Here is a 13,101-nt window from a genome sequence, read left to right as displayed (position 1 = left end):
GTTGATATCTAAGGTCCTAACAGATGGTTCGTGAAAAACCAAGAAAACTTATGAGCGGTTCATAACACAGAGAAACTCTGTCTTGAAAAAGCAAACAAAGTAAGATTTATTTTTAGCTTAGGAATGGCTGTCTCTCTCTCTCTCTCTCTGTGTGTGTGTGTGTGTGTGTAAGTCAGGTGTGTAGTGCCTGAGCATAGCATATATTCTTTAAAGAACCTATTTAATTTAGTGTCTGGGTGTTTTGCCTGTGTGTGTCTGCACCAGTAGCATGCAGTCACATGGGTGCTGAGAATTGAACCCGGGTTCTTTCGAGAGGACCCGGGTTCACACCACATAACTGCATGTATCTCCAGTTTCAGGGGATCTGACACCTTCACACAGACAAAACAGAATGTGCATGAAATAAATTAAAAACAACAACAACAAAACAACCACCACCACCACCATCAGTTGAAAAATAAAAATAAACCCGCTCCATTAGTCTTTCTCAATCCCTTTTGCAACCCGGGAATCTCCTTGCCAGCCCCTCAGGGGATGCTGCGTCATCACGTCAGGACGTAGCTGTTGTGGGCACGCGCCTTCAGACGCGTACCTAACGTCATCACGCAGAACATAGCAACAGCGCAGGCTCGGGGCCGAGTCCGTTATGGCCGCCGCCGTCGCCGCCGCTGCCGTGGGCAGAATGAGCGGGGCTGCGCGAGAGAAGCTGCTTCCCGGGCCGGGCGCCCGGGGCCTCGGAGCGCTGGCGCGGTCGCTGGTGCTGGCGTTGTTGCTCGCGCCCGTCCTGTGCTCTGGTAATGGACGCGGGGATGTGGAGGGGGGAGGGCGGCGGCGAGGGACCGGGCCGGGCTCGACGGGGACACGGCGGCTCCCACTCACCGAGTTCCCGCGGCCGGAGCTGGGCCCGGGCGTCCGAAGCGCTCCCAGTGCGATCTCCCCAGGCCTGAGAAGTGGGGTCGTGAGATTCCGGGACTCGAGTGGGTGGGCGGGGACGGGAGGTGGCCGTGGTGTGGACAGTCTTGAAGAATACTGTCCTTGGAGGGCAGGGATCGGGGTGGGGTCCCTAGAATGCTTGAGAATGGGGAGTTCCGAGGTCTTGCAGATTGGATGGGAGACTTGAGGTTAGGGGACAAGCAAGGCCAGGCTAGTTTTGTTTTCCTCTGGAGAAGGTGAGGTCAGAGATAAAGATAGGGGCAGTGACCCTGTGTGCTGATTGAACTGATTATTTCAGAGTGGAAGAGGGGAGGGTTTTTGAGGGGTCCCATTTTTGAGGTCCGGGAGGCTCTGGTGCTTTTGATAGAGGCGGAGTCCAGGGGCGCTGGACTGCTGAGGGACTTGGGAGGAAGAGCGGAGTTTAGGGACAAAGGAGAGTCGTCGTCAGAAGATATACCCTTCCTTGCACTGGGGCTTAACTAGAACGCCTCATTCTAATGGATCTGTAGTATTTGAGTATTCTTGCAGATGTTACAACATAAATCAGGATATTAAAACCTTTATTGAAAATGAAATCTGTAAACTGTGATGGAAATTTAGTGGGAAAACCCTGCTGTAAAGAATTAAACATCATCCTGTTGAGTAGTCATTCCATCCAAGGTGCATTTGTTCTCTCCCCAAATCTCTTTGTATTGTTATTATTATTATTATTATTTTTCTGAGACAGGGTTTCTCTGTGTAGCTTTGGAGCCTGTTCTGTCATCGAACTTACAAAGATTGGCCTGCCTCTGCCTCCCGAGTTAGGAAAAGTAGGGATAATTTTCTTCTTTGCCAAGGGGAACTGTCTAGCCAATCACTGATTCCTTTATTACAGTGCTAGGTTGCATATACTTTCTTCAGCAACACTGAAGTCAGGCAGTTGACTGTCTTACCTGGAGAGTTTTGGAGTCTGTGAGGGAAAGACTGGCACTTACAAGGCTCTTTTAACGTTGTAAAATGTAATGAGGATTTCCGTGGTGGATGCAGACATTATTGTTTTGAACATTTATTGATCATTTAATCATGTAAATCAACCATCTGAAACTGTATTTTAGGGGTAATCTGACACCTCTGGCCTCTGTGGGTACTGCACCTAAGTTTGTGACACACACACACATATACAAACACACCCTACCTATCTACCTACCTACCTGTTACCTTTAAATTAGAGGCAGTACCGATTTGGAAAGGGCCCAGATGGAACATTAAGCACTCTCAGTGACACCTATGTTTATGAAGTTCAGACATGAAGTCGGTTAAATCAGCGCTGTCTGACTTTAGTTGTTGAGTTCTCCTTTCATCTGACCAGATGAATTCATCTTTGCATCAGATGTTTCAGATAAAGTCTTAGCTTATTTTCCTGTGCTGTACTTGTGTATTTTTTCCACATGTTTATTTCTTGACTTCCTTGGCGCCTAGGTATAGGTATTCACCAATGAAGGAGGATTTTGCCTGGCTAGGAGTGAGGGAAGGTCCTTTGGAGAGGCACAGTAGGTGTAGAGATGGACTTTAGGGTGCAGTGTGCATTGTGATGAGATTAGGTTGGATGGGAGGGCAATTAATGTTTGTTCACTGGATGCTGTGGCCTTTTAAGTAGGTAGTGTGGGGGGCAGTCAGGGAGAGGAGGGAATGGTCAAAGGGAAGATGCGGTTGGTTTTTGCATTTATTTACTTTCTCTAAGGGAAGATGAGGTTGGTTTTTGCATTTATTTTCTCTCCCCCCCCCCCCCCCCCCCGTGTGTGTGTGTGTAGGTGGAAGGCAGGGGAGTCAGGTCTTGCTGATGTACAAACTCCCTTACTTGCTGAGCCACTTCTCTGTCCCTCAGACTGGATCTTGTTTTATTTTGTTTTTGTTTTTCAAGACAGGGTTTTCTCTGTGCCCTGACTGCCCTGAAACTCGCTTTCTACTCCAAGCTTGTCTTGAACTCACAGAGATCCACCTGCTTCTGCCTTGTGAGTCCTGGGACTAAAGGCATGCATCATCACACCTGGCTCTTAAATCGGATCTTGAACACAGTTACTAAGACTGCTTTTTTTTTTTTTTTTTTTTTTTTTTTTTTTTTAAAGAAAGGGGGAGCTTGAAGATTAAGAAAATAAATAGTGTGCCAGTTTGTTTGCCTGCCTGCCTGCCTCCCTGTGTCTATGGGTATGTTGTGTTTGGTGCCAATGGAGGCCGAACATGGTTGAGTTGGAAGTGGTTGTGAGCTTCTCAGTGTGGGTGTTGGAAACAGAAATCCGGTCCTCTGGAAAGCATTTGTCATCTTAACCTCTGAGCCATCTCTCCAGCCTGCTAAAGGGAGTTCTAAGTAGAGGAGTGACCTCATGTACGTTTCTACAGGATGACAGGTTGCTGTGTTGAATGTGGACAACAGGGTTGGGGTGGAAGCAGGCAGATGATTGCAAAGCTGAGAGGATAGAGGCTTGGACTGGGCATTGACAGTGAAGTGAAAGCCTTCACATCTCACACTTGGTGCTAGGTAAGGCATTTATTTATGTGTGTGGGGGGAGGTTGGCGTGCCATAGTGGGAATGTGGAGGCCAGAGGGAACTTAGGGTTCACTCTTTCTTTCCACCATGTCTTTTGTTTAGTTGAATTGTTTGCTTTCTTCAGGTTGGAATTTTGAGAGTTCTTTATATCTTAGGAACACATACTTTGTTGGGTATGGGACTTGCAAATAGTTGTCTTTTTATCTTGTGGGGCTCTTTGATAGCAAAAATTTTTGTCTTTTGAAGAATACCAGTTTTCCCTTTTATGCCTTGTACTTTTGCTTTTTGGGTAAAATTTAAGAACCCCAGATTACAAAGGGTTTTCTCCTTGGTCTTTTTCTAGTTCTATCCTTTAATGTTTTATATTTTATATGACTCCTGCTTAGTTAATTTTTATGTAAGGGATGAAACCTTGGTTCATCTGGCTTGGTAGTGTGTGGATTACACTGATGGACTTTAAACATCATGCCAGACTTGCAGCCTAGAATAAACAGCAGCAACTCCCTCACATCCCATCCTCTTCCTCAGTTCTCTCTCTCTCTCTCTCTCTCTCTCTCTCTCTCTCTCTCTCTCTCTCTCTCTCTCTGTGTGTGTGTGTGTGTGTGTGTGTGTGTGTGTGGTTGAATGCAGGACCTTGCCTCACATAGCTAGGTCCATTATTACTTTGTGTGGCTGGCATAGAGAACCTGAGAAGACTTGAGAGGAGGCAGGGTTGATTGCCCATTATTTCAGAGGTTTCTGTCGGTGGTTGCCTGGTGCATTGCTCTTGCCCTGCCACGGTGATGGGGAACATCATGTAGATGGAGCATCATGAGTGGCAGAGGAGGCAGCTGACCTGTGGCGGTTGAATGAAAAGGGTTCTGGTGGTTTGTTGAAGTTCTCTGATTATCATTTTTCTGAGAGAAGTTAGACAGTGATGTCACCAGTGGTTTTTACCAGGTGAAAAAAAGGAGGGTGGGTACCAGAGAAGATGTTGGAAAATTGAGGATGCTACAGGGAGTAGGAAGGAAAATGGACTAGGAAATTACAGTATAACCACTTAGTGTTAAACACAGTGTAGAAACTTCCACATTGAATTTCAGATGGCATGAAAACAGTGTATTTATTTCCAGCTGTGGGCAGGTACATGATGCACTTGGGGATAGTGAGTTTGATTTAGCCCTTGCCAAATGAATGAGAGAGTGTGATGTGAGTGGGAAGGCAATTGGACATTGATACAAGAAGGATTAGAGTGGTTGGCCACAGCACTGAACCCTGTTACAGAGAAGAGAATTTATCAGCAAAATTTGGTGGTGGCCATCAGGGCCTGAAAAGGTGGGGATGGGTGTAAGTCTTAATGGATTGAGAAGCCTGATGCAGATGGGTTGGGGCAGAGCAGTTAACAGTGGAGTGAGAGGCTGATGGGGTAGGTTGGGGGCTGGAGAGATGGCTCTGTGGTTAAGAGCATTGAGTGCTCTTCCAGATGTGTGTCCCCAAATCAGTGATGCTTCTGGAGAAGAAAGGGAAACTAGTATGTGGAGAAGGGGTGTACCCCTTCTTCAGTCTGTGCAAGGGTATGGGAGAGAAACCAGCTGTGTAAAAGGGCTTCAGGGCCAGCATGTTTGGAAAGGAATCAGATTCTCAACAGAGAAGCAGGAGGAGAGAACTGGAGGTCCAGGGGAGGGTTTCTGTGCACGCCCAGCTCAGGTGCTTTAGAGGAATACTGATTTGTTTGTTTGGAGATAGGGTTTCATCTAGCCCAGGGTACCCTGAAACAACTAGCTGTGTAAACTGAGGGTGACTTGAACTCCAGAGCTCCTGATTCCACTGCTCACTGTTGACATTGCAGGTGCCTGGCTCTAATTTACTTTTAATATTTCTTTTTCTGGTGTTAGGGATCAAACCTAGTGCCCCACATATATTTGGCCATATCCCTAATCCTACTATCTTTTTAAACATTTTCTTTTTTTTGTTAGAAACTCTTTTTTTTTCTGGGAGACTTCTGTCCAGTTAAGATGCTGCTGCCCCCTTTTCTATATACAATGTAGATGTCATCTGTGCTATTTAATTGAGACAGTATTTTATATGAACAGTTGTTTTCTGTACATGGGCATATATGTGAAGGCCTGTGGCTTGTGTTTATAGACTGAGGGTCTAGACCACACACAATAGGGTTTGTTTGTTTCAGTAGTAATAGGTGGCCCGAAGGTCTTCGGTGGAGGCTGCATTCAGTTACAGACTGGGACACTGTTGGCTTCAGTAGCTTTCCTCTGTACTATATCTTATTGGTTCTGTCTGCGGTGTGGAGTTGCTTCTGTGAAAGTCTTAGCTGCACTTCAGCAAACCTCCTTGAGGAAGTAGAGGCACAAGCTGGACGATTGTGCAAGCATTTGGCTTCACTTTCCATTCAGAGATTGTCTTCCCATTCTTTAAAATAGGATGTTGCCACTTAGCATGCAAATTCTAGCTTCTGGTTCCAGTCCTTTAGAATTTAGTTGTTTTTTTCTTATTTTTGAAGAGTCTTCAAGTGTCACTTAGAAAAGCTGTCTACAGCTTGTTTGTGGCTTTGTATAGTGATTATATGCTTGAAACAGGACTTTTTAGAGTAAAAGCCTGGGTTCTGCCACCTATCCCTAATATGCAAATTAAAGCCAAGGACTGTTGAAAAGCAGAGCATTAATGTGGGGAGAGGTAAAAACCGAAAAAGGGGTTCAGTGACTCCTAAGTCCTGACATGAACTTTTAAATTATGCATGGGGCAGAGAGGGACAGATTGTGCATAAGTGAGCATCCTGGTCAGGGTGTAGTCTGGGGTTCTCATCTCTGGTTTGGTTCTGCAAGGTGGTCAGAAGTTAGTTCCTATTGCTTGAGGAGACTTGGTGGTTCTGGGGGTGTACTTCTCCCTGGTGGGTCACTGCTCTGTCCTTGGAGCATCTGCTTCACGTAGACTGCAGGGTGCCTTCAGGGTTAGGGCAGCGGCTTTTTTCTCTGCTTGCAGCCTTGAAGAGGGATGACGCAGACTAGATAGACATGTCCTTGAGTGCTTATCCTACCAACCTGCCGAGGGAAGCAGGGCACAGAAACCTGAAGGCCATTAACCTGTGATTAGTTGAGGGGTCAGTGATTTTTTTTTTTTTTTTTTTTTAAGCAGAGGCAGATTCTAAGTACCTGTTTTATAGTGTACTCAGTTTGTGCGTGTGTGTGTGTGTTTGTGTGTAGTAGTTGGTTTCTGTAACCCACTTGACCCAGGATTAGCCTCCTCTTTCTGCTAGGGGATGAGGTGGAGCCTGGACAAGGTTGGCTGAAGTCCAATCTTTGGTAAAGGGAAACAGTAGGTAGGGGTGACCTGGGGTCTGTGCAGACTTTGCCCAACCTGAAATTACATGCTTGCTTGCTCTTTGAGTAGCAGGCTGTGCCGCAGTGGGTCCCTTACTCTGTTCAAGTTTTACTGAGCAAAGCAGTTACTACCTGAGATTAATTGACCAAGAAGAAACAAGTGAATGCTGCAGGAATTTATTATGCTGAAGAGAAATGCTTAGTGAAAAATTCAATAAATACTGTTTTCTCTTAATAGAGAAAAGGTTGGCAATGTTGGGGTGCTTTTGTTTTTCAGATACTCCAGAGAACACACCACACAACCCCACTGTTCCTCCTCCAGCTGCACCAACACCCAGAAACAACACTGAACCTTCTATTTCCCAGATGAGTACCACTGTTCCTCCCCCAGCCAGTACAGAGAAAAATGGAGGCACCTCTGCAACACCCACCCCCTCAGCTGCTCCTTCTGCGTCGCAGGACCAGGCTGATAGCAGTGAAGATCCCAGCATGGAGGAGGAGGATCTTCTGGCACTCAACAGTTCCCCATCCACAGCCAAAGACACTCTGGACAATGGTGACTATGGAGAGCCAGACTACGACTGGACCACTAACCCCAGGGATGAGGAGCCTGATGATAACATAAACATAGAGATAGACGGAGAGAACAGGCGCTTCAGGGGGTTTGAGGACTCTGTGAAGGTGGTGAAGCTCCAGCCCCCAAACAGAGAAGACAGTCATTTCTTTTTCCATCTCCTTATTTTTGCTTTCTGTGCAGCTGTTGTTTATGTAACGTATCACAACAAAAGGAAGGTAAGTTGGGATTTTTGCTCCTTCTGTAATGCTTCATTGTCTTAGTCATACTTGTATAAATTCTTTCAACCAGGTTGAACGTGGTGATAAACTGTTAACATGTCTAATAAAGTTATGAGTGTGGTACATTAGACAAATTAGGAATAATGATGCACTTCTAGGAAATTACTTCATGTTTTTTTTTTTTTCATAGTGAACAAAATCAAAGTCTTATCGAGTGATTTTTTTTTTTTTTTTTTTTTTTCCCCCAAGACAGGATCTTACTATGTAGCCTTGGTTGTCCTGGAACCAGCTTTTGTAGACTAGGCTGGCCTCAAACTAACAGATTTGCCTCTCTCTGCCTCCCGAGTGCTGGGATTAAAGGTGTGCCATTGCCTGGCTCATACATATTTTCAGAGCTGACTGTTTAATATTGGATGACAATTGGTGTGTTCTTTCCAGCTCTCAACATTCCTTAGTTGCCCCCCCCTCCACTGTGACACCATAACATTTTATTTAAAAATATGGTTTCATATTTACATAATTGATTGGGCTCTGTTTTTTTATTATTTTATCTTATGTGCATCCGTGTTTTGCCTACATGTATGTCTGGATGAGGGTGTTGGATCCTCGGGCACGGTAGTTACAGACAGTTGTGAGCTGCCATGTGGGTGCTGAGGATTGAACTTGGTTCCTCTGGAAGAACAGCTGGTACTCTTAACCTCTTTGCCATTTCTCCAGCCCTGTGCTCTGTTCCTATTGGACAGTTAGATGATTCCAAGTTTTGGTTCAGAGGTAGCACGATGGTGACAATTTCTGTGCTGTATTGCTTTCCTGGGTTAAAGGAGGAACCTAATAACCTAGGCATAAGCTAATGGGGGCTACTTAGTGCTACTGAGTAGTGAACCTTTTGGAATGCTGAAGGAGCTCAAGCAGTTTCCTCCATATATGATGCTCTCAAGAGCTTGGTTCCTGGGACTCAAGCTGCCTGTCTTCCTCTTTGAGGCCTTCATTTTCTTACCTGAGAAATGACAAAATGGACCAATTAATTTCAGAATGTCTTCCAGCTGTGAGTATCGGTGGCCCAGTGACAGGAATGCAGCAGGCAAACCCCTGGAGTCCCTTGTTAACTGACTTAAACTTAGTGTGCTGACACTTGGCCAAGTCGTCTCCTGGTCTCCACCCCACACTCACTGAGATGCATCGTGCAGCCTTGTTCACAGGGCTGGAAAAGGGTGTTATTTTATTATTGTGATACTAGTTTTTGTGTCCCAAAGCCTAAACAAGATCCTGTACTTGTTAAAAAAAAAGTTACCAGGGGCTGGAGAGATGGCTCAGAGGTTAAGAGCACTGGCTGCTCTTCCAGAGGTCTTGTGTTCAGCAACCACATGGTGGTGGCTCACAACCATCTGTAATGAGACCTGGTGCCCTCTTCTGGTGTGCAGGTATGCCTGCCAGGATCCTGTATACATAATAAACAAACAAACAAATAAATAAATCTTTAAAACAAAACAAAAAAATGTTACTGGATAAGTTTTCTCTTTGGCTTGTCTAATTGTTTTGTTTCATTTCAGATTTTCCTTCTAGTTCAGAGCAGGAAGTGGCGTGAGGGCTTGTGTTCTAAAACAGTGGAGTACCATCGTCTAGACCAGAATGTGAGTGAGGCCATGCCTTCTCTGAAGATCACCAATGATTATATTTTCTAAAGCACTGTGACTGGAGTTTGCTTCTCTGTCATTTTATTTGCTTGACTTTTGTATGATGTCCTGCAGAATTCTGCCACAGGCAAGTGGTACCAAGAGGGGGCGCTCTCTTTTGCCTTGGTGCTTTGGGAACTAAATGTCACAAACAAGGAGTATATAATTTTTTTAATCTGTTCTGTAGAGCTAGATTCAATCAGGTATCTGAAATGTGAGTTAAATGTTACCTTATATTTTTGTGTAGTTATTATTTTCCATTTATTGTGCCTCTGGTAGCAGGGTTCCCTTTGAAAGACCCCAAACCGGAGCTAAAGGCTCACGGGGCCCAGCACTGCCGGTTTGCAGTGCTCGCTGACATTCACATGCTGTTTTTCCTCTTTCCTTTATTCTATTTCTAATTATTGAGATAGGACCTCACTAAATAACCTAAGCTGGCCTCGAACAGTTGGTCTTCTTGCTTAGGAGTCTCAAGTGCTGGTACCACAGGTATGGTCGTCCCACCCACTTCCCGATAACATATTTTCAAACACATTTTTTTTTGTGTGTGTGGTACCAAACTTTAATTTACAAGGATGTTGTGATATAATGCTTTAAAGTAACATATTTTCCTCTCTTTCAAAACTGCTTTGAAAGATGATGGTAAGTGGGCTCAGTTAGTGAGGGTGCTTGCCGCCAAGCCTGACAGCCTGAGTTCAGTCCCCAGGACCTGCATGGTAGAAAGAAAGCGGGTTGTCCTCTGACATGTGTGCCATGGCATTTGTGCACCCACACACATGTGCTTACACACACACACACACACACACACACACACACAGTAAATAAATGTAATTATTTAAAGGAAAAAAAAAAACCTCTTTGGATATTTTTTAGGCACTTAAAACAGTGTATGATAATGTGACTGCTGTTTTACCAATCACATGTCAAACTTGTTTGGGAATTCTTGCAAAATAGACTGCAATTCCCAATTCCTAGTGAACACAGCTGAAATGTTAGGTAGATAGCAGTTTTTGGTTTGGATTACTGAATGAAGGTTGGGTAGAAATTGGTAGACTATTTAACCTGTGAACAACAGTTACTTTTAGTCTGTACTTGATTTTGGCACAAGTTCCAAGGGTTCAGGCGATGTGTTTCAAACTTAGATCTGATTTTTTTCAGTTTGTTTCTTGCTTCACAGTAAATTTGAAGAGACTTTAGAGGCCATTATCACTTGAATGCTACTGTGTCTTAATCCTGCAGTTAAAGTGATAATCTGGATAAAGTTTACACACAGATCTGTGTAACAGTGACATTCAGACTCCCTGCCATGTTTTTATTATGCTGCCCCTCCCCCAGCAACTGGAATTATTTACTGTATTTCATGTTAGCCTGATTTTTAGAGTTGATCAGAATGTAAATGTGTGATTTGAGCTGTGGTTGACTACCAAGCTTCATTACAACTCTCCAGAAAGCATAGCCTTTACTGTGTTTGTGTGCTCAGTAAAGCGCAGGTGAGCCAGCAGCCATGACCCCGGCGCGGACACAGAAGCAGGCCTGCTGTCCTTCCCCTTCAGGACAGTTGACTGCAGGGTGGGCGGCATAGTGAAATATACCTGCACTGTTTTATTGCAGTAGTTTTTTTCATATCTGAAATTGTATTATTTAATATTTTGAATAAGATTTTAAGAAATAAATGGTAAAGTTATAAATCTGTGCTTTTATAAGTGTGTTTATTACAATGATACTTTTGGTGGCTACAGGAGGCCTGTACTGGGAGGAGTGAGCCCTAGCCAGTTGCTGCAAGGTCTGCTCAGTGGAGGAACTCTACCTCTAGGATGCCACTTACATTCTGAATTCTTCCTTAGGTCTAATTTGTCACTGCATCTGATAACACTAGCAAACTAGGATGGCAACAAAAGGCTTGCGGGTGACCAATGAGCGCGTTTCAGGCCTGGGCTCCCTGTTGTCTGTGTGACGCTCTCCAGACCATGAGGATCAGCTCTGGGGGGAGATCTGGGCTCTCAGGTACCTCCTGGTGGTGGTGTTCACTGAAGAAGGTGCTGCCTTCAGCAGCCTCTGCCTTTGGGAGTGCCAGGTTGAGCACAGGGTGACCACACTGGGGTTTGACAGCACCTGAGCCACTGGGTGAGGGACGTTGATCCACGTTTGAACCTCAGCACTGATGGATCCACCTGCACTTGATCTGCTCACTTCTGGACTGGCGGCCTAGAGCCTCTGCCCAGGCTTGGCCTTACTTAGCTGCTCTCTGTGTTAGCTGAAGAGGCATGTGTTAAAACTTGTCAGGTGTGTGTCTGTGGGCAGTCCTGTCATTTCTTGAGAGAACATTCTGCCATGTGTAACCATGCCTGCCTTTGCCGGGGCTTCTTTGGGGGTGAGGGCTACTCATATGGATTGTCCTACAGACTGAGCTTGAACAGGAAACGTTGTTGCCTCCCCCACCCCCTTCCAGCCTAGCAGTTTCCACACTCTTTTAAGATAAAGTATCTGAGGAATTAGAGGCAGGCAGCCCCTGGCTCCTCCCAGGATTATATAGTTGGTATCTAGTCTACCACAGCTACTAGTATTCAGGACACACCTGTGTAGGTAGAAGTTGCTATCCCACCCTCCAGTTCCCAAATAACCGACACAAAGGCTTAATATTAATTATAAGTGCTTGGCCAGTAGCTCATGCTTGTTATAGCTCTTTTTTTTTCCCCATTATTTATTTGCATTGGTGTTTTTCGGGCATGAATGTGTGAGGGTGTCAGACTTGTAGTTACAGACAGTTGTTAGCTGCCATGTGGGTGCTGGGAATTGAACCCCAGGTCCTCTGGGAGAGCAGTCAGTGCTCTTAACCACTGAGCCATCTCTCCAGCCCCTTATTATTAGCTCTTAACATTTTAAGTTAACCCATAATTGTTATCTGCCCTCTGCCCTGTGGCAGTACCTTTTTTTTTTTTTTTTTTTTTTAACACTGCACTTTTCATCTTGCTTCTCCCTGGGTCTACTGGTGACTCCTGACTCTGTCCTCCTTCCCATCATTCAGTTTGATTCTCCTGCCTAGCTCTATCCTGTCCAGCTATTGCCCACTCATTTTCTTAAACCAACCCTAGCAACATATGTTCACACAGTGTAAAGGAATATTCCATGCACCTGCCCACCCCGTAGGTAGGAACCAGCCTTCAGAGTGACAGCTGATACAGCCCTATAGGAAGATAAAGCATACACTGATGGTGAGGTCTGGGTGGGGTGGTATTTGGATCTGGTCAGAATTCTCACTTGGTGAGAGCACGTGTGTGCGTGCCTGCAAGCCTGCATGCCTGTGTGCAGTGTTGAGGCTGCACTTGGGTTTTTCAGCCTTGTTTGATGCTGCAGCAGCTTGTATCCAGTCTGGGATCCCCCATGAAGCAGTTGAGATTTGTGTAGCCTCACTGGGCAGAGTTCCAGCCAGATGATACATAGTGTAGCAGTCTTCAATTTGTTGGGCTCTATCCACTTATGTTCTATTCACTCTAATTTAGGAGGGGAAGTGTCCAAACAGACATTGGAATCAGAGTGGAGACTGTTCCAACATGTCTGTGGTGGTAACCTGCTGCCTGTTGCTTCTGATTTGGGGCAAGCAGCAGTTTCTACCTGATGAGCCAGCCCTAAGCCTAGTGCTTCTCCACTCTAAGAGCCCAGGCACATTTGCCGCCTCCTCACAGCGCCATCTGTTGGCCTAATGGTGTAGTGAAACCTAGTAGAGAACTCCATGTGCTGGTAACTAATGTCCTGACACCTTTTTGTCCCACTTCCTGGTGCATAGATGGATAGCACTGAAACCTGAGACTCTCCAGGAGGGTTAGAGTCCTTGTGTGGATTAGAGCTACAGTGTGCCTCGAAG

The 13,101-nt window shown here is 45.3% G+C and overlaps 1 protein-coding gene across 1 annotated transcript; it reads left to right on the top strand.

The window, feature by feature from the left end:
* Positions 1 to 606: 606 nt before the first annotated feature.
* CUNH5orf15 (chromosome unknown C5orf15 homolog) lies at positions 607 to 10,927 on the top strand. Its single transcript, XM_051180718.1, has 3 exons — positions 607 to 794; positions 7,049 to 7,563; positions 9,117 to 10,927. The coding sequence occupies exons 1-3, from the start codon at positions 647 to 649 to the stop codon at positions 9,246 to 9,248; spliced, it is 795 nt and encodes a 264-aa protein (XP_051036675.1). The 5' UTR covers positions 607 to 646; the 3' UTR covers positions 9,249 to 10,927.
* Positions 10,928 to 13,101: the final 2,174 nt, after the last annotated feature.

This window comes from Phodopus roborovskii, unplaced genomic scaffold (assembly GCF_943737965.1).
Source record: "Phodopus roborovskii unplaced genomic scaffold, PHOROB, whole genome shotgun sequence".
In the NCBI taxonomy this organism is placed as follows: Eukaryota; Metazoa; Chordata; class Mammalia; order Rodentia; family Cricetidae; genus Phodopus; species Phodopus roborovskii.
The sequence above is the reverse complement of the archived record's forward strand: the minus strand, read 5'-3'. Positions and strand labels throughout refer to the sequence as shown.